The following is a 22123-nucleotide window of genomic DNA, read 5'->3' on the forward strand; positions in this document are numbered from 1 at the left end:
CGTCAGCATTTAGCCTGAGAAAGACAAAAGCTCTTCCCACCGGTGGCCTCCATTATGATCTGGTCCAGCTTTGATCCAAACAGTCGTGATCCCTGGAAGGGCAAACTGGTTAGGGACTTCTTGGAAGACAAGTCCACCTGCCATGCCTTCAGCCATATGGTTATGCGGTTGGCCACAATATTACTGGCTACAGGAGCTCAGGAGGCAGCATCCAGGGCAGCAGCCACTACATCTTTACCCATTTGAGACCTCTGGTTCGCCAAGTCTGCTAACTCGTCAGGTTCGCCTCCCGCATTTATGCTCTTATGGAGTTGCTTAGCCTATGAAGATATAGACTTTGACACCCATGTGGTGGCAAAGGCAGGCCATAAGGCAGGACTCACCACTTCAAAGGCTGACTTGGAAAATGACTCCACGAGTCTATCATTGGGGTCCCTGATTGATACCCCATCCATAAAGGGAAGGACCATGTTGATGAACAGTCTGGAGACTGGGGAGTCTATAATCAGGGAAACAGACCAATTTTCCGTAAGATCTGAAAAAACTGATACAAAATACAGAGACGCTTCCCTCTCTGGAAGAGGCTGATTGGAATTTCCCTTTCTGTTGAAAGGATCCTTTCAAATTCCTTATTGGGGGCAAAAACTCTAGCTCGTCTAGACCTTCTGATGGACACTTCATGATCGGAGCGCTCCGTAGGGGCAACCTTAACATTAAGAGTTTGGATTGACCGCTACAATGAGACTCTCCACTATGTCTCATGTTAGAAACCTGGTCATGGTCCAGGTCTGACTCCGCTTCAGAACCAGAGATCGCTGCTGTATCTGGGTAAGATGCCTGGTAAGAAGCTACCCATCCAGAGGGACCGAGGGGGATGTGGGGGGGTGAGAGGCGTGAGAAGAGGAGCTGGAGCGAATCTCCTACCTAGCCATCTCACGACCATTGCTGGTATCCTTAGGAGAATGTAAGGGAGGGATATGGAATCCTCTGGCATTGGCGGAGGGAGGGACAGGCAAGGGACTGTCAAGCACAAATACCAGGGTCTGGGACACCTTAGTTAGATCCGCAAGTAATTGAGAAAGAGAAGACGCCCATTCTGGGACGCAGTAAGAACAGAGGAATTGCTGTTGCTGCAATCTTGACATAGGGGAGATCACTGACCATAAGGGAGTCTGCATTATAGGAAGAACAAACAAAGTGTTTTGACAAGAGTAGTGGAGGCTGGAGGTCGAGAACACGCTCTTTTAGAGTTAGATATGATAGAAGATAGACAGCACCACTAACAAATGCCAGAGGTTAGGTGACAAAAAAAGGGCTGCAAATCAGAGTTTACCCCACAGTAAAGCTGAGGTCCCGAAAGCGGATCCCAGGATTCTGAGGAGAGGTCAGAATCGCTGGCTGAAGAGGTTCCTGTGCTGCTTATCGCCCCTATACTGCTGAGCCGTAAAATGGCGACCCCGAGAAAAAAGGGAGTGCAGCTTCCCGCAGCAGAGAAGGAGGAAAGGGGCGTATTCAGACCGGGTGGGAGAAAAGCCTGCGCGATAAGGAGGGAGTGAGGGGGCAGATCCGAACTCTGCGGCCAGGCCACACTGAAGCTGGGGCCTCAAGTGAAAAAGGGAGACCGGCACAGGAGGTGGGTGGGTCGCTGAGGACTTATCCTAAGGAAAAAAAAAAAAAAGTTTAATGGCCAGCAAGTAGAAATACACAAACACAGACATAGTAAAATCAATAAAAACACACACACCAGTCTATTAGATCCTGTTACAATAGGTGTCTGCAATCAGCTCTGATAAATCACTTCAATGAATCCGAAGACCTGTGGAAAGAAACGGGGTATTTCTTCCTCCCTGAAGAGGTTTCAGATGTAATAACAGACGTCCAAACCTCACCGGATTGTGGGACGTCTGACGCCGACAGGTTCTGGACGGCAAGCGGGCAGAAGTGGGGGGCCAGGACCAATGTTCGGATCACCTGAACACTCTTGATGTGTTAGGTGCAGTGTTCCTGCTGGATATACAGATGAGTACACGGGGTGTCGGTCCACGAAGTACTCTCTGTCTCTACATGGGAGAACAGTGACTGTTCACGCTGTATCCCTCCAAGTGCTAGAAGAGGAAACCTTCTGAAAAAGAAAGGGGAAATCATTACTGAAAAACGCTGAAAACCAAGGTAGATATGGGTCTAGTGTCAGCCTCCTACTGACACTAAGCTAAAGTGATGAAGTTGGTGCCAGTTGGTGGGGTGTAGGCTGCTGGGGAGGACCTTTCTGTGCATAGTGTCAGCAGTATACACCCATGGTTTCTTGTGTCCCCCAGTGAAGCAATAGAGAAACATTGCTGCTCAGATTTCCCCCCCCCCCAAAAAAAAAAAAAAAATTTCCTCTCACTTCACCTAACGTCCTGACACCGGTGTTAGCATTGACACCACACAGGCTCGGTGTACTTTCCTTTCAAAGCACAGACAGGAAATCTCTGTATTCTGTACTTTGAACAGACTGTAGCAAACAGTAAGGATCTGGAGGTCTCATCCCCACATGTCCCAGCTCAGAAACAGAAGAGAATTTTAACAGCAAGTAAATTATGAAGTGTTTGCATTTCTCATGGGCTTCACAGGTGTTTTCTTAATCCATGTGCCCGAAATACCGCTAAACCACACAACTAAGCCTGGTTATGGTGGACCTGCACTCCCACTAGTATACTGGCAATGGCCAAGCACTGGAGCATGTTCACTACCCTACAAAATGTCCTGTTGTATTGTTGGGACTGGAAGAAGTTTATTTTTACTTTAAAAAAAAAACAAAAAACGACCTTTTACCCCTAGCAGCATCTGCACGAGGTTATGAAAGGGCCAATTTCCTCTCAGTGTACATCTGACGCAGTTCTAAACTTTGTACCGTTGGACAGAGATCCTTCGGGGAGGAATTCTTATTATTGCTTTATTCTAATACATTTATTTGGTTGTGAAATCTTCTGAATTAACAACCCATTAATGCATTTACCTCATCCTAAAGCCCATCTGCACTATTTGCCATTGCATTGATGCACATTTTAGGGGCTCGTCCAGTAACGTTGGAGGTTTAAAGGTGAAGATGGGAGCGGCTGACGTCCAATTGCTGGAAGCCTCGCTTGCAAAGGAACTGTGCAGGTACGGCTCTGTGTCGGACGGGGGCAGGTCTCTCTCCCGCTAACACTTTATAAGTTCAATGTTCTTTTTTAAATATGCGTCTAATCTTTTTTCTAAAAACGTGAGCAGAGATTTTGTGGGCTAAATCCATTTTCATGCCTTCATATAGGAGTCTCTGTAACGTCCTATAATGCAGGCGGAGGTCAGTCCCAGTCTATAAAAAAGGCTTGTGCACACAGATCACTTTCTGCATCAGGGGATGGATGCAGAATTGGTACGAGGTGCAAATCCTATTTGCTGCCTATGCACAGGACCACTTCCCTGCAGTGTTCAGTGCCTCACAGACCGCACTCGTTTACAGCAGGTCCATGGCTACTGTATCTCTCAGTGTGGCGATACCTTTAGGATACTGAGATAACATTGCTTTATGTGGTATCAGGATGAATACACCCTCTGCCCCCCCATCCCATATAATACCATTACCAAAAGCGTATCCCTGGTGGCATCGAGAAGCGGACATGATGACACTTTCCGGCAGGATGTTCCTCCGGTGAGATACTCGTTACTCTATGAAACAGTCGATTGCAGCACAGAAGATCTAATTACAGAAACGATGGATGAATGTCGGCTTTTCACAGTCATTGCACGTGTGCGGCGGCGGTTTCCATGTCATTCAGAATCGGAGCTGGAGGCGTGAGATTTCTTTTTCTTCTTCTTGCCGTGTTTCTTGTGCTTCTTCTTCCTCTTGCCTTTATACTGTAATATGAGAGATCAGTGTCAGCATTGTATGGTGTCGGAGAAAAGGACACAATACGGCTTTTCACTCAGGCATCATTCTGGGTGCTGTTTTTAAAAGCCACAGATAATGTCCGATGTTGTCCCACAGATCACCATGCTTGACAGTGACATATCACACAGATAACTTATGGGACCCCTGCATAACAGGTTCACTTATCAATGATTTGGTAATGTATTGATCTACCTAACAGGACTTTACAGCAGAGAATGGACTCCTCGGATACTTACAGCTTTCTCTTCGCTGCTTTTTTTCCTTTTCCCATATGCCTATTAAAACAGGGACAGTGTTAGTATATTTTAAACATAATGTATATTTTACGGTATATGTAGACAATTAAATGACCAGATGTGAAAGACTGGCCAGAGTTTAACAGTGTAAAAACACACATTTCTTATCCAATCTCTGTTACAGAAAAGCAATTTATCTGTATTCAACCTCTCTCTCACTTCCGGTATTTTTCCCTCCTCATTTAAGCATGCCATCATACATCCATTACTTAAAAAACCCTCCCTCGACCAAAACTGTGCCGCTAATTATAGACCTCTCTCTAATCTTCCCTTCATCTCTAAACTCCTTGAACGCCTGGTCCACTCCCGTCTTACCCGCTATCTCTCAGATAACTCTCTTCTAGATCCTCTTCAATCTGGTTTACGCTCTTTACACTCTACTGAAACTGCCCTCACTAAAGTCTCTAATCACCTACTAACAGCTAAATCTAATGGTCATTACTCCATGCTAATTCTATTGGATCTTTCCGCAGCATTCGACACTGTGGATCATCAGCTCCTCCTCACTATGCTCCGCTCCATCGGCCTCAAGGACACCGTTCTCTCCTCGTTCTCCTCCTATCTCTCTGGCCGATCCTTCACTGTATGTTTTGCTGGTTCCTCCTCCTCTCACCTTCCCCTTACTGTTGGGGTTCCTCAAGGATCAGTCCTAGGCCCCCTCCTCTTCTCTTTGTATACCGCCCCTATTGGACAATCAGTAGATTTGGTTTCCAGTACCATCTCTGTGCTGATGACACCCAATTATACACCTCTTCTCCTGTTATCACGCCGGCCTTTTTAGAAAACACCAGTGATTGTCTTACCGCTGTCTCTAACATCATGTCCTCCCTCTATCTGAAACTGAACCTGTCAAAAACTGAACTCCTCGTGTTCTCTCCCTCTACTAACCTACCTTTGCCTGACATTGCCATCTCCGTGTGCGGTTCCACCATTACTCCAAAGCAACATGCCCGCTGCCTTGGGGTCATCCTTGATTCCGAGCTTTCCTTCACCCCCCACATCCGATCACTGGCTCGCTCTTCTTATCTGCATCTCAAAAACATTTCTAGAATTCGCCCTTTTCTTACTTTCCACTCTGCAAAAACTCTTACTGTCTCACTTATTCATTCTCGTCTGGACTTTTGTAACTCTCTACTAATCGGCCTCCCTCTTACCAAACTCTCCCCGCTCCAATCTGTCCTGAATGCTGCAGCCAGGATCATATTCCTCACCAACCGTTACACCGATGCCTCTACCTTGTGCCAGTCATTACACTGGTTACCCATCCACTCCAGAATCCAGTAGAAAACTACTACCCTCATCCACAAAGCACTCCATGGCTCAGCACCACCCTACATCTCCTCTCTGGTCTCAGTCTACCACCCTACCCGTGCCCTCCGCTCCGCTAATGACCTGAGGTTAGCATCCTCAATAATCAGAACCTCCCACTCCCGTCTCCAAGACTTTACACGTGCTGCACCGATTCTTTGGAATGCACTACCTAGGTTAATACGATTAATCCCCGATCCCCACAGTTTTAAGCGTGCCCTAAAAACTCATTTGTTCAGACTGGCCTACCGCCTCAACGCATTAACCTAACTATCCCTGTGTGGCCTATTAAAAAAAAAAAACAATCAGGTTCCTCGCATCATGTTCTCATACACTTTATGCAGTTAATAGCCTCTGTGTCTGTACTGCTACATGCTTAGGCTGTTAACTGGTTCATGCAGCTTTACATGAACACCCGAGCCTTACACTATGGCTGGTCCAAATTACTAAAGCAATTGTTACCATCCACCTCTCGTGTCTCCCCTTTTCCTCATAGTTTGTAAGCTTGCGAGCAGGGCCCTCATTCCTCCTGGTATCTGTTTTGAACTGTGATTTCTGTTATGCTGTAATGTCTATTGTCTGTACAAGTCCCCTCTATAAGTTGTAAAGCGCTGCGGAATATGTTGGCGCTATATAAATAAAATTATTATTATTATCTGTAGATATAGAGTTAATCTGTAGGTAAACAGTGTTTAATAAATAGTGTCCTGCTGCCTTAAAAGGAGCAGCGGCTACAGGGAGGAAATAAAGTTATATTCTCCCTGCAGCTGCATGCTTCCAGTCATCGAGGTGGTGCAGGGAGAGGTTACAGTCAAACACTACACAGCAAGTGCGGCTATAATCATTCCCCGGCACACTGATTGGCAGCCTGTATGTGCAGCGCGTGTGTGTAGCCTGTGTTGTCAATCAATGTGTCGGGGAGTGATTACAGAGCCCTCGCTGTAGTTTTTGGTGACTAACTGCATAAAGTAGGGGAAGAAAATCTGACTGTAGGCGTGGACTACACCGGATAGCATGGGCTATGGCAAAAAAAAAATTGAAATAATTTCGATAACAGTCACTGCATCGGAGGATCGGTCATGTGTCGCAGATTATGTCAAAACAACAAAGCCCCCAAAACTTATCCCAATTTATTAGATGTGCAACACCTTGTGTAAACCGCTCACAAAGCTTTCACAAACTCAGTCAGCAAATGTGACAACAGAACCCAACAAGCCTCATAAGACAATGGGGTCCGTGAGGCGCTGGTGGTGTAAACAGGCCCTACCACACTAGTAATAACACAGGCTTTGCAGCTTATTGCGTTGTCTGAAAATAGACAAGAGAAAACATCCCGATACCCACTGACCTCCTCTTCTGATTCCGAGCCAGACGAAGACTCAGAAGACAAGTATCTCTGATCGCCGCCATCTGGATGCCGTCTCTTCCTGCTTTTCCCGTCCTTCAGTTGAACAAACAATTATTAGCAATTAGTAAGTAATGGTTCTAACACACTTTGTGCAATTATCCATTGTACTGATGGGGCCTTAAAGGGGTTTTATCATCATAAACCGGTAAAGTGCTTGTAATTCTATAGCTTACTGCTCACTGCCTAGGTTACCTACCACCCCTGCAGTCTAGCAGCAGCGGCCAGCCTCAGTCAATGAGCACATCACTAACATAGGAGAGTTGTACTACTGAAAAAAAAAAAAAAAACACAAACGAAAATCAATAAGAGAACTGCTTTAACTCCTTAAGAACCCAGGATTTTTCTTTCGTGTGTTTTAGTATTTTCCCTTTCTCGAGACCCATAACCATATGATTGCTTGTTTTTTTTGTTTTGTTTTCGTAAGGACAATTTGTATTTTTGATTGACACCATTTTACCATTAAATGTACCATTTTTTATTTTTTTTTTAACGTACATTGTCAAGTAAAAATGACCCAGGAACATTATTCTTCAAGCGAGTATGATTATGGAGATAAACTTGTCAAGTTTTGTTTTGTTTTTGAAAATTATAATTATTACAGTTATGTTTGTGTTGATCTATTCTGAAACTACCTTTTTTTTTTTCATCCACGGAACGGTTTGAGGGCTTGTTTTTTTGCACTCTGAGTCAATGTTTTTAACGATACCATTTTGATTGCTTTTTATTGTATTTTTATGAGAAGTGTGGCAAATGAAAAATGGCAAGTCAGGTGTTCAAAATGTTCTTTTTTGTGCTTATGTGTATCATACGGTTTAAATAATTTTGATCAGACTTGTTTGGGACATGATGATATCAAAATGTCTCTTTATTTTATTTCTTCAGTTTCGGGGCAAAATCTTTTTTTTTTTTAACTTTACTTTTTAGTCCCCTTAGAGAACTTTAACCTGCTTTTGCTTGATCGTTAATACTATATACTGTGGTTCTCCTATGGAGCTCAGCCTGTGGGAACTGATGGGACCCAAAGTGCTAGTAATTTAAAACGCTGTCAAAAATTCACAGCAGCATTTTAATGGTTAAAACTGCCACGATCAGGGCAAGCTCCATTCTCTGCCTGATATAAAGCAGAATCAGCTCCTGTGCAGACTTCATACTTTCCTAAGTGACTGATAAAGAACATGTACATCATAGTGTTAAAGTGTACCTCTTCGCTTCGCAATGAATGTAGCAGAGCTTTGAGAACACACACGGTCAATAAAATCTGCACAAAACAAGGGGACGATATTTCCCACTTTAACGATTTTTCATATAATTTGCATTGTGACTACTGTCTATTCAAAAATGCTATTTTCCCAAAAAGTGTCTCAATTCTGGAAAATACAGACACCCATGTCAGATCGCAGGGGAGGGAAGATTTTCATGTTTACTCACCTTCTCTTTCTCATGATCCTCTCTGGGCTTCTTCTTCACAGAATCCTATAAAATAGCAATATATAAATTTATTCAGTGGATTGGAATACTTCTTTAAAAGGGATTGTTAAGGATTAGAAAAAAACAAAATATTGTTGTTCATTTCTTAACTCCTTAACGACTGCCAATACTCCTTTTAATGGCAGCAGTTAAGGGTACTTATTCCTCAGCGCCGCTTTTTAACAGCGCTGAGAATTAAGGTTATAGCGCCCCCCAGCGTCAGAAATTCTCCAGGATCTCAGCTACCGAGGGTAGCCGCGACCCCGATTACATAATTCAGGTCGTTTTTTTACTGACCCCAGTGTCGCTATCACGGTCATTCATGGAATAATGGCGACCGCAAAAAAAACACCGGATTACGTACCGGTAATGCTCTTTTATAGAGCCACGACAGCACCCACTTGAGAGAGGGGATCCGCCCCTTAGGAACAGGAAACCCTATGGAGAGAATAAAAGGGGCGGTCCCCCTCGCTCCCACAGTTGGGTTACAGAGAATGAGAGGAACCGCCCACCAGTATTAGTAGGCAATCCAATATCATCGTTTATCTTTAGTTAACATAAGTATAGCTAACTACAAGAACCATTCACCCTTATCAGTGCATCTATGAAAGAATAATTATTAGGGAGGGAAGTGAAGGGGTGCTGTCGTGGCTCTATAAAAGAGCATTACCGGTACGTAATCCGGTGTTTTCTCTTCGCCACGACAGCACCCACTTGAGAGACTTACAGAGATAGTCATTTGGGAGGGATCACCGTGTTAAGAACAGATCTACCGAAAGACAAGTCAGATGAGGAAGACAAGTCCAATCTATAGTGAGTATAGAAGGTAGTAGGAGAAGACCAGGTTGCGGCCTTACATATCAGTTCTATTGGAACCTCCGCTCTCTCAGCCCAGGATAAAGACATCGCACGGGTAGAGTGTTCTTTTACAGTCTCGGGCGGATTCTCCCCTTTGCTGAATAGGCCAGACAAATTGCGTCCGAAATCCATCGAGACAACGTGTTCTTCGTGACACCAGAACCTTTCTTGTGGCCCTGGAAGGAAACAAAGAGAGCCCTGCTCTTCCTCCAGGGGCTAGTTCTGTCTAGGTAAGCTATTACTGCTCTTTTAACATCTAAAGTATGGTACCTTTCCTCTTCCTGATTTGTGGGATTACTATAGAAAGAAGGAAGGAAGATCTCTTGGGATCTGTGAAACTTGGTCCGTACTTTAGGTACGTAAGAAGGGTCTGTTTTTAAGACAATCCTATCCTGGAAAATTGACAGAAAGGAAGGATCTATCGATAACGTCTGAATATCGCCTACTCTTCTGGCTGATACTAAAGCAACAAGGAAAGCTGTTTTAAGAGTAACATACTTTATATGGGCTGAGTGTATAGGCTCGAATGGTCCCCCTGTTAGGGCCTCTAGAACTAGATTAAGATCCCATGGTGGTATGTGGGGAATCTGGATTGGTTCTGCCCGTTGGCATGCTGAGATGAACCGTGCTACCCATCTGTCTCCTGCAATATTGTGACTATACAGAGCTCCTAGAGCAGAAACCTGCACTTTTAGTGTACTGACCGATAAGCCTAAGTCACGTCCTTTCTGAAGAAATTCTAAAATTGCAGAAATAGGAATTTCTTCTGATAGAGCTGCAGGGTAGAAAGTTAGAAATTTTTTCCCCATATTCTCACATATATGGTTGTTGTAGACCTCTCTCTACTAAGTAGAAGGGTATCAATCAATCAATCTCTCTGAAAACCCCCTTAGTTTTAATAGTTGCCTTTCAAACACCAGGCTGTCAACCGTAGGCCCTTCACATGATGGTGGTTGAAGGGACCCTGAGAGAGAAGGTCCTGAGTCTCTGGAAGGATCCATGGATCTGCAAGCGACATGGCCCTGAGGCACGAAAAACATGGCCTCTTGGGCCAGAATGGTGCTATTAGGATTATGCTCGCTTTGTCTTCCCTTATCTTCCTGATTACGGTCGGAAGGAGTATTAATGGAGGGAAGGCATAAGCTTGTCGGAATGTCCATGGAACTTGGAGAGCATTTAGGATATCTGGGTTGTCGGACAGGAACAATGAAGCGAACTTTTTGACCTGTCTGTTGCCTCTTGTTTCAAACAGGTCTATGTCGGGGGTGCCCCCCCTCTTGGCTATCATCTTGAAGATATGCCGACTGAGTTCCCACTCTCCTTGGTGGAGAGTGACGGCTGAGGAAATCTGCCTTCGAATTTTCCACTCCTCTGACATGCAATGTCGACCAAGACCGGAGATGTATCTCGGCCATAGATAGGATCTTGTCTGTTTTAGACATGAGAGTTCCCGATTGGGTTCCTCCTTGATGGTTTATATATGCAACGGATATCATGTTGTCTGACAGTATCCTTGTGTGAGTTCCGTGTAACTGTGGAAGGAATTTACATATGGCATGATAAACTGCTTTTAGCTCTCTTTCATTAAAGGAATCCTTCGACTCACTAAGAGACCATTGGCTCTGAACTATCTGGTCTTCCAAATGTGCTCCCCAACCAGTAGGACTGGCGTCAGAAAAAAAATTATTCTTGAAGGTTTAATCACCCAGGGGACTCCACCGATCAGATGGTCTGGTTCTAACCACCAGTGGAGAGACTAACACATTTAATGGGAGGCAGAGGCGACTACTCAAATGGCCTTGCAATTTTTCATCTTCCCGTAAAATTGTGTATTGTAACCGCCTAGCGTGAAACTGAGCCCATGCAACCGCCGGAATATATGATGTAAAGGAACCCAAAAGAGACATACCTTCTCTAAGGGAAATTACCGGGTTATTAATAACTGATTGTACTTTCTTTTTTATTTTTAACTGTTTGGATTCTGGGAGGAAGCATCGCTGACATTCAGAGTCTAGGATAAGACCCAGAAATGTCTGACGGGTTGTTGGAGATAATCTGGATTTTTCCCAGTTAATTAACCATCCCATTTCCTGTAGAGATGAGATCGTATCAGATAGGGGCTGTTCACATTGTGAGGGGGAGTTTCTTACCACCAGAAGGTCATCTAAATATGGAACTATGAGGGTATCTTTTAATCTTAAAAACGACATTACTTCCGACATTAGAAAAGACTCCGGGAACTATTGACAGTCCGAAGGGCATTGCTGTGTATTGAAAATTACGTATTTGCCCCTTGATCATGATTGCTACACGCAGATATTGCTGATGTTCAATATAAATTGGTAGATGGTAATATGCATCTTTTAGGTCGAGGACTGCCATAAAGCACCCAGGGAATAGAAGTTTTACTGTGGACCTAATTGATTCCGTCTTGGAGGTTTGATTTACTAGAAAGAGATTCAATTTTTTTTTATTTTTTTTTTTTTTTAAGATTTATTATAGCCCTATATGATCCGTCAGGCTTTGGGATCAAAAATAAAGGGGAGTAAAAACCTTTTCCCCTCTGATGGAACGGAACTTCCACTAATACTCTCTTGGATAGGAGATGAATTATTTCCTGTTCCAAAAATTGTTGTTGGGCTTCAGACTTTAAAGAAGTCAATAGGAATGAGTCCGGAGGGACTCGGGCAAACTTTAATTTTAAGTCTAAAGTTATGAGGCTAGTTGCCCAGGAGTTATATGTAACTGCACACCATTGTGTGGTGAAAAAGGACAATCTGCCACCTACTGGCAAATCTGCACTAACGCGGTTTGTCTTCCATTTTAAATGGACGTTTCCCGAAAAAGGTGCCTCTTTGTTTGTTATCTCTATTGGCCCAGCGGTCTTGGTTTTTAAAATCCCTTTTATTAAGGATGGGTCTTCGGAATGCTCTCCTATAAGATGGAAAAAGCTATTAGGGAATCCCTTTTCTCTTTCACCCGCCTTAGTTAGAATCTCATCTAACTTTGTACCAAAAAGGTACTCACCCTGGCATGGAAGGCCACATAATTTGATTTTTGTTTGGGCGTCTCCCTTCCAACCTTTTTAGCCACAGGGTGCGACGGGCCGCGTTAGTGAGGCCTGCTGACTTGGCAGCCAACCTGATAGAGTCTGCAGATGAGTCCGCTAAAAATGCTGTAGCGCCTCTGATTAGGGTTAAAGAGATCAGTTTTTCTCTAGACAGGCCCCCTTTTTAGACCTTCCTCCAGGTCATTAAGCCAGACTAACATGGACTTTGCCGTACATGTAGCTGATATAGCCGGTTTGAATGCCCCAGTACATGATTCCCATGCCCGTTTTAACAAAGAGTCAGCTTTGCGATCTAGGGGGTCTTGTAAGGAACCAGAATCTTCCACAGGCAGCAAGGATTCTTTGGACATAGATGCCACCGCTGCGTCTACCTTCGGGGCTTTAACCCACACAGACATGTCCTCATCCTTAAAGGGATAACGCCTCTTTGATGACGATGGTAATCCTCTCTGCCCCTGACTCTCCCATTCTTTCTTAACCAGATCTTTGATTGGTGTTATTACGGGAAAGGTAGGCCTTTTCTTTTCTGACAATCCTGCGATCATTATATCTTGCGGTGTCCTAAGGTCTTTATTTTCTTTTATACCCACGGTGTTAAATACAGACCTGACAAGATTATCTATACTGTCTGTAGGAAAGCACATATCTTGCTCCCCTTTCGAGGAATTATATTCCAGGGACACATCCGTATCTTCCTTATCAGAAGAATGATCTGATCTTGGAGAATTATACTTCCTGCTCTTAGTTTCAGGAATACTTTCTGAACTACGGAACGCTCGTAACTCGTCCCTGATCACTCTCAATACAGACATAACACATTTTCTTTGTGTAATTATCCGGGAGGGGCTGGGTACATAAGGCACATTGTCTGTGCTTCGATTTCGATCTTTTTGTCTAGGGTATATAAATAAGAGGGGCCATGATTAGCTTAATAGGGAGGGTACACACTCACCCCAGTGAAGCAGATGGTCAAGGTACCGGCCGTAGAGGAGGAGATGCAAGCACAGGCTGAGATGAAGATCGGTCAGATCTCTTCTCTTTTGTGCTCTTTGAGGAGGAATTTCGTCCGCTGCATGCGCTGCTGTGAGGGAAGTTAGCTGTGATCTCTGAAAGCACCGCTGAGTCCTGAGGTGGCGTCGCCATGCTTGGACGCCGAGGAATCAGAGCCGGCGTCATTCAATGCTGGGCGCAGCCATCTTCTTCCTGTTGAACCCGGAAGTCCTCACCACTTCCGGGTCGCGGCCATCTTGGATCTTGTGTGCACTGCCCGGCGTCATCTCTCCTCTGCTCTCGCCCTGGACGCTTCCATATCACCTCCAGGGGAGCCAAATGGCAGCTACACACTCGCGCATATCGCTAGCAGCAGCGTCGCGCATCGGAGCATGAATATCTGCCGCAGGCCCGCTGATGCGTCCTCCTGCCCGTGATCCATGTGACCTCCTGTCCTGGCCTCACGGAGCCTGCCAGCAGAGGGGGGAAAACTGACACCAGGACCCCCGACGCTGCTTCCAGCACTGGAGCCCCTGCCGTCCTCACAGGTAAACCGCACAGGCGGCATCCAGGCTAGGTATCCTCTTCTCCATGGGTTCCCTTAGGAACAGGAAACCAACTGTGGGAGCGAGGGGGACCGCCCCTTTTATTCTCTCCATAGGGTTTCCTGTTCCTAAGGGGCGGATCCCCTCTCTCAAGTGGGTGCTGTCGTGGCGAAGAGAAAAAGTCCAATTTCCCATTTAATTTCTCTCTCCTCTGATATGATCTAGTACATCAGAGGGGAGAGAAATTTAATCCAATATGACCATTTCTTCCCCCCCAGACATCTGACATTAGATGGTCCTGCTAAAAGGAGAAGCTTTACCAATGTATATCTATTATATGTGTGCACCGTCACTTTGCCGAATGTGCTCGGAAAGCTCCTGGCGCCTTCACTACCTGTATCCCAAGGGCCCCATAACCTAATGCATGGCAAGTGTTTTCTTGTACTTTTATATATCTCTCTGCACCTCTTGGGTCCCAGAGATGACCGATGCACACGTTATTATACAGTGATATACATTGGGAGCCCTTCCACATGTATACCTCCGATATACCGTACAAACGTTGTGTGAACAGAGCCCTACATTTACAGAGCAGATGGGGCTGAAGCTTGTCAATCATGAACCACCAATTGTAATGTGCAGCCATCAAATGGAGTCAACTACAGTCTACCATCATGTTACATACAAAAAGCAATGACATGGCAGATAAATCCGTAAATAATGCAGGTATAGTAGGATATTGAATAAGATTGTAATGAGGCCTCTTGTGGACGCACATTACGGCTCATACCTTGCTCTCAGACTCAGAGTCACTGTCAGACGTCCGGTGGGAGGAGTGCTTCTTCTTCTTCTTTCTTTTTGTTGTTTTTTTCTTGGTCTTTGAAAAAAAATTACACAAATAAAAATACCAAAGTAAAATTTTCTACAACACAAAGTGGTGTGTGCACTGTGCCAAAGATACTAACGGGGGAAAGGATTTACACCACTGAGCAAGAGGGGGCTCTCTATAGACAATAAAAGGAACATTTTACTTCATATAACTAGGTATAGCAAATTCTCACGCCCATTCCTTCCTTTCTTTTTATTTTTCTTATAAAGTTATTGTCAGCGATCACACCTTTCGTTATTCAATATCTACTACCCTTAAAATTACTGATAATAATATGCCTGTTGTGAATCTACAACTCCCAGCAGGCAGACGTGGAAATCTCGCTTCACAATAATCGTGCAGTGTAAGCCAGCTGATGATCACCCAATGAACAAGCAAAATGTACGTAAGTTCGTCAGGTGAAATAATTTTTGGGCTAGCTTACAAAAATAAATAAATATATTATATCTACAGTTAGGTCCATATATATTTGGACAGAGAAAAGGAGATTTTTGTGTACTCACCGTAAAATCTTTTTCTCCGAGTCATCATTGGGGGACACAGGATGAATGGGGTGTTATGCTGCTGCCACCAGGAGGACACTAAGTTAAACACACACAAAAGATTAACTCCTCCCCTGCAGTATACACCCACAGGCTGGACAATCCAGAGCCAGTTCGGTAACAAAGCAGTAGGAGTAAGCCAGTTAACAAACAGACAACATGTCATAGTCAAAACACAGACTGAAAAGAACAATTGAGCCAACTAGGCTAACAGGGAGGGTGCTGTGTCCCCCAATGATGACTCGGAGAAAAAGATTTTACGGTGAGTACACAAAAATCTCCTTTTCTCCTACGTATCATTGGGGGACACAGGACGAATGGGACGTCCCAAAGCAGTCCCTGGGTGGGCCAACAAGAAGTTATAAATGCTGTGCGTGCCTACGAGCTACAGATGAGACACTGCCGCTTGTAGGATTCGCCTACCGACGGACGCGTCTGCCGAGGCCTGAGAGTGCACATGATAGTGCTTCGTGAATGTATGCAGGCTGGACCATGTAGCAGCCTTGCAGACCTGCGCTGCCGATGCCTGGTGCCGGATGGCCCAGGACGCGCCGACTGACCGGGTAGAATGAGCCTTGATCCCCGGAGGTGCGGCGTGACCCCTGACACGGTAGGACTCTTGGATGGCGGAACGAATCCACTTGGCAATGGAGGCCTTGGGAGCAGGTAGTCCCTTCCGTGGCCCCTGCGGAAGAACGAACAAGGCGTCTGACCTACGGAGAGACGCAGTTCTGGAGACGTAACGTCTAAGACCCCTCACTAAGTCCAGAGTGTGGAGCGCCCTTTCCGTGCGGTGGGAAGGAGCAGGGCACAGTGAGGGAAGGACAATCTCCTCATTAAGATGGAAGGAGGAAACGACCTTCGGAAGAAAAGTCGGACATGTCCGCAGAACCACCTTGTCCTGGTGGAACACAAGGAAAGGAGGTCGGCACGACAGAGCTGCCAGCTCAGAGACACGTCTAATAGACGTGACAGCCACGAGGAAGGCAATCTTCCAAGACAAGAACAGCAAAGACACTTCATGCAAGGGCTCAAAGGGGGGCTCTTGAAGAGCACGGAGAACTAGGTTCAGGTCCCATGGTTCCAAGGGCATCTTGTAAGGCGGAGCCATATGAGAAACACCCTGGATGAAGGTCCTGACCTGCAATCTGTTTGCAATCTTTCTCTGAAAAAGAACCGAGAGAGCAGAAATTTGGCCCTTAAGAGAGCTGAGAGCAAGACCCAAGTCTACGCCTGATTGGAGGAATTCCAAAATGTGAGGGATAGAAAAACGGAGGGGGAAACGTCCCCGCTTCCTGCACCAGGTGAAGTATACCTTCCAGGCGCGGTGGTAGATGCGCATAGAAGAAGGCTTGCGTGCGCGGAGCATGGTAGATATCACCGTCTGGGGCAACCCCTTCTGCCTCAGTACCCAGGACTCAACGGCCACACCGTTAAACACAGGGCCTCTGAGTTCGGGTGGTAAATGGGCCCTTGAGACAGGAGGTCTGCGCGACTCGGCAGCCTCCAAGGTACGTCTGAGACCAGTTGAACCATCTCGGCATACCATGTCCTGCGCGGCCAGTCCGGAGCGATGAGAAGTACTGGGATCCATTCTGCCTTGATCTTCCTGATCACCTTTGTCAGAAGAGGAATTGGGGGAAAGATGTATGGGAGTCTGAAACCCTGCCATGAGAGGACGAGAGCGTCGGCTCCGAAGGCTGAGGGGTCGTGAGACCTGGCCATGAAGACGGGAACCTGGCAATTGAGGCGAGATGCCATTAGGTCCACGTCCGGGGTCCCCCATCGAGAGCATATCTGGTGAAAGATTGCGGGATGGAGAGACCACTCTCCGGGATCGAGGCTGTGGCGACTGAGAAAGTCCGCTTCCCAGTTTTCCACGCCTGGGATAAAGACTGCTGAGAGTATGGAATGATGTGTCTCGGCCCAGCGGAGAATTAGCGTCACCTCGACCATGGCCGCCTTGCTGCGAGTGCCCCCTTGGCGGTTGATGTAGGCTACCGCAGTGGCGTTGTCGGACTGGACTCTGACCGCACGGCCGGAGAGGAACGGCTGAAAATGATGGAGAGCCAGTCTGATTGCCCGAATCTCTAGGATATTGATGGGCAGCTGGGACTCCTGCGGAGACCAGCGACCCTGAGTCGAGTGACGCTGGAACACTGCACCCCAGCCGGAGAGACTGGCGTCCGTTGTGACAACCAGCCAGTGCACCGGAAGGAAAGACTTCCCCCGAGTCAAGGAGGACCTCTTGGTCCACCACCTGAGGGACTGTCTGATTGGGCGAGAGAGAAGGAGACGGCGGTCGAGCGAGGCGGGATTCCTGTCCCATACTGCCAGAATGGCATGTTGTAAGGGACGGAGGTGAAAAACCGCAAAGGGCACTGCCTCCATTGCCGCCACCATCCTGCCGAGTACCCTCATGGAGAAGCGTAGGGAGTGAGAGCGAGGTTGAGTAAGCTTCCGGACTTCTCTCTGAAGAGTGGATACCTTTTCCGGAGGCAAAAGTACTAGACCCTGAGAGGAGTCTAAGATCATTCCCAGGTAGAATATGGTTTGGGCCGGGACTGGGGAAGATTTTTTGAAATTGATTTTCCAGCCCAGGCGCAAAAAGGTATTTATAGTGACGTCTACCGCTTCTGAACAGGACCGGAAAGAGGGGCCCTTTATGAGGATGTCGTCCAAGTAGGGCAACACCACTATGCCCCGAGCATGTAGAATGGCCACGGCAGCTGCCATGACCTTGGTGAACACCCGAGGAGCAGTGGCCAGCCCGAAAGGTAGGGCGACAAACTGAAAATGGTGCCCCTGGACCGCGAAGCGGAGGAAGCGCTGATGAGACGGTAGGATGGGAATGTGCAAGTAAGCGTCTTGAACATCTAGAGATGCAAGGAACTCGCCTTCTTCCAGAGAGGCAATTACCGAGCGGAGGGACTCCATACGGAATTGACGTACACGGACGTACTTGTTGAGAAGCTTGAGGTCCAATATTGGACGTACTGAGCCGTCCTTCTTTGGTACAATGAAAAGATTGGAATAGAAACCTTGGTACCTCTCGTTCTGAGGTACCGGGATGATGACCCCGTCTTCCCATAGCGATCTTATGGCCTGAAAATACTGACGGACCCTTGCTCTGGGAGGAGGGGACTGGAAGAAACGAGATGGGGGAAGAGAGACAAACTCTATCTTGTAACCGAAAGACACTAGGTCGCGGACCCATCGGTCGGGAACTACCGAGAGCCACGCGTCCCGAAAGAAGAGTAGGCGGCCGCCAACTCTGTCGGTGTCCTTTGGCGTCTGCCAAGAGTCATTGAGGTGGAGACCTGTTGGGTCTGGGCCCCCTGGACCCCTGTTGTCTGGGTCTGCCTCTCCAAGAGGGAGAAGGTTTGTAAGATGGCTGGGAGGTTCTGTCCTTGCGCTGACCTCTCCCGGCGCCGGGTGGCGCGGAGGGAGAATTGGACCAATTGGAGCCGAAACGGAAATATCGGCCTCGGCCCTGTTGGTTGCGAAAGGGACGAAAGGTCCGTTGCTGGGGAAGGAATTTGCTCTTTCCCCCTGTGGAGTCTGCGATAATTTTATCTAGTTTGTCCCCAAAAAGGCGTTCGCCCTGGTATGGAAGGGACGTGAGAGATTTTTTGGATCCTGAGTCCGCTTTCCAGTCCCTGAGCCAGAGGGATCTGCGGATCGTGACAGCATTGGCCGCAGCCTGTGAGGCACAATTGGCCGCGTCTAAGGATGCGGAAACTACAAAGTCCCCCGCTCTGGCAATCTGAGTGGCCAGGTGTGAAACCTCGGGGGGTAAGTCGGCATGTAGAGCTGTAGAGGCTAAAGACTCGGCCCAATGGGTCATGGTTTTTGCAACCCAAGTGACGGCAAAAGAAGGGAAGAGAGAAGCCGAGGAAGCTTCAAAAGCCGAGCGAGCCATCTGGTCAATTTGTCTATCAGTGGGATGCTTGATGGACGCGCCCTCGGAGGAGGATAGAACCGCCTTGGTGGCTAGCCGCGACACTGGCGGGTCCACGGAGGGTGAGTGAGACCACTCCTTAGCAAGGTCCTGAGCAAACGGATACTTCAATTGCATAGCCTTCTGACCTGAGAAGCGTTTATCCGGACGGACCCTGTGGAGATCGACAATGTCCTTAAATTGAGGATGCGTAGGAAAAAATCTATGAGCCTTTGTGGATCGCCCGAATGACACGGGATGAACCGCCTTGGACGGGGTTTCCTCCTCTACCTGTAGCGTCTGACTTACCGAGTCTATGAGAGAATCTAGGGTCTCTTGGTCGTGACGATACTCTGGGGAACAGGACACGCTGGATGCGTCGTCCAGAAAGGATTCCCTGCTATGAGCTGGGGAAGAGTGACGAGAGACTTCGCTCTCTGAGCCGGAGGGCTGATCACGGACCGGAGATATTACCCTGGACTTCTTTCTAGATGAGAGAGGGCTTCTGGAAACGGAACGACCTCTAGGCCGAGAGGGGTTTTTAGGCCGCGTTACATCATCCTTGGAAGCGCCCTGGGTAAGGGACGGGTCACGGAGGGACTGTATCGTCCTTTCCAAGGATGCCACAGATCGAGCGAGGGAGGACGCCCATACGGGGGTACCAGGCTCACTACATTCCGGGTCAGAGGCCGGAGTATCCTGTGCCGCAGACATTTCGCAGGCGGAGCACAGCGGGGTAGAGTGACCTCGGGGCAGAGATACCTTGCAGGAGGTGCACACAGCAAAAATAACAGAGTGGGTCTTTCCAGTCCGTTTTTGCCTAGACTGTGACATCTTTGCCATAAAGTGAGCGTACTGGCAGGGGAAGGGACAATCCTAATGAGTGCGTCTCACCAAGTTCCGCGGTGCTTGGCAGAGAGATCCTGAAGTCCTGTGCGCTGTGGTGCTGCAGAGCCGCCAGCGCACTTCCTGGTCCAAGATGGCCGCCGAGATGTGAGAAGGGCGCTTCTCGGGAACGAGAAGCGCCCAGAGAGGGAGAGAGAGAGGGAGGGGGGCGTGTCATGGGCGGGCGGTGGATTCCCTGCTATGCGCGTCGGAACGCTGCCATATTCCCTGCTATGTGCCACAGAATGTCCGTGGTGGAATCCGGACCAGGGACGGTAAACAGTGCCACCGCCCTAACAGAGCGCCGAATTGCCCGTGCTCCGCGGCTGCAGCGCCGCATTAGAAAGTGGATCCCTGAACGGGCGGTCCCCTGTCAGCTGGTCGGCCCCCGCACTTACCTTGTGCGATGGGGCCGATGCTCCATCCACCTTCACCTTAGTAGGGAGAGGGTGGAGAGCTTCTGCCGCCGTGCAACATCCGCTATGTTCAGTGGTGGTGCAGTGGGCGGCTGCACGGACGCCATTGTAATCTGTCCGGCTGTGCCCTGGCTCCAGGAAACTTAGGTGGATGATTAGTCCCCGTGGTCGCCTGACAGGGAGGGAGGGAGATCGGAACGCTAGGGAACCGTCGCCACACTGGAAAGTGAGCCAGGGCTGGCATCCATCGTCGCGGGAAAGGATACAGGAGGAACGCTCCATGTACTTGCCCGTTGTTGGTGCGGGAGAGATCAGAGCTGAAAATTTGCCTGTCGCTCCCTTCCGTTAAAAACAAAAATTGGTGGGGTCCTGAGGACCCAAGTGCCTCCTGAGACACTAAGTAAGAACTGGCTCTGGATTGTCCAGCCTGTGGGTGTATACTGCAGGGGAGGAGTTAATCTTTTGTGTGTGTTTAACTTAGTGTCCTCCTGGTGGCAGCAGCATAACACCCCATTCGTCCTGTGTCCCCCAATGATACGTAGGAGAAAGCATTTTTCTAATTTTGGTTATAGACATTACCACAATGAACTTTAAACAAAACTATTCAGATGCAGATGAAGTTCAGACTTTCAGCTTTCATTTGAGGGTATCCACATTAAAATTGGATGAAGGGTTTAGGAGTTTCAGCTCCTTAACATGTGCCACCCTGTTTTTAAAGGGACCAAAAGTAATTGGACAATTGACTCCAAGGCTACTTCATGGACAGGTGTGGGCAATCCCTTCGTTATGTCATTCTCAATTAAGCAGATAAAAGGCCTGGAGTTGATTTGAGGTGTGGTGCTTGCATTTGGAAGATTTTGCTGTGAAGTAAACATGCGGTCAAAGGAGCTCTCCATGCAGGTGAAACAAGCCATCCTTAAGCTGCGAAAACAGAAAAAACCCATCCGAGAAATTGCTGCAATATTAGGAGTGGCAAAATCTACAGTTTGGTACATCCTGAGACAAAAAAAAAAAGAAAGCACTGGTGAACTCATTAATGCAAGAAGACCTGGGCGCCCACGGAAGACAACAGTGGTGGATGATCGCAGAATAATCTCCATGGTGAAGAGAAACCCCTTCACAACAGCCAACCAAGTGACCAACACTCTCCAGGAGGTCGGCGTATCAATATCCAAATCTACCATAAAGAGAAGACTGCATGAAAGTAAATACAGAGGGTTCACTGCACGGTGCAAGCCACTCATAAGCATCAAGAAGAAAAAGGCTAAAAAACATCTAAAAAAGCCGGCACAGTTCTGGAAGAACATTCTGTGGACAGATGAAACCAAGATCAACCTCTACCAGAATGATGGAAAGAGAAAAGTATGGCGAAGGCGTGGTACAGCTCATGATCCAAAGCATACCACATCATCTGTAAAACACGGCGGAGGCAGTGTGATGGCTTGGGCATGCATGGCTGCCAGTGGCACTGGGTCACTAGTGTTTATTGATGATGTGACACAGGAATGAATTCTGAGGTCTTCAGAGCCATACTGTGTGCTCAGATCCAGCCAAATGCAGCAAAACTGGTCGTCGTTTCATACTACAGATGGACAA

General features: G+C 47.3%; 1 protein-coding gene across 1 annotated transcript in view; it reads right to left on the reverse strand.

Moving 5' to 3' along the window:
- FAM133B (family with sequence similarity 133 member B) overlaps positions 1-22123 on the reverse strand; it is a 26940-nt gene continuing 4817 nt past the window's right edge. Inside the window, exons 7-11 of the mRNA XM_077268187.1 lie at positions 14646-14732; positions 8354-8398; positions 6866-6958; positions 4150-4188; positions 1-3879 (exon numbers count right to left, since the gene is read on the reverse strand). Of these exons, the coding sequence (XP_077124302.1) occupies positions 3793-3879; positions 4150-4188; positions 6866-6958; positions 8354-8398; positions 14646-14732 (351 nt within the window). The 3' untranslated portion in view covers positions 1-3792. The remainder of the gene's footprint in view (positions 3880-4149; positions 4189-6865; positions 6959-8353; positions 8399-14645; positions 14733-22123) is intronic.

The sequence above is a fragment of the Ranitomeya variabilis genome, chromosome 6, assembly GCF_051348905.1.
Source record: "Ranitomeya variabilis isolate aRanVar5 chromosome 6, aRanVar5.hap1, whole genome shotgun sequence".
Lineage (NCBI taxonomy): Eukaryota > Metazoa > Chordata > Amphibia > Anura > Dendrobatidae > Ranitomeya > Ranitomeya variabilis.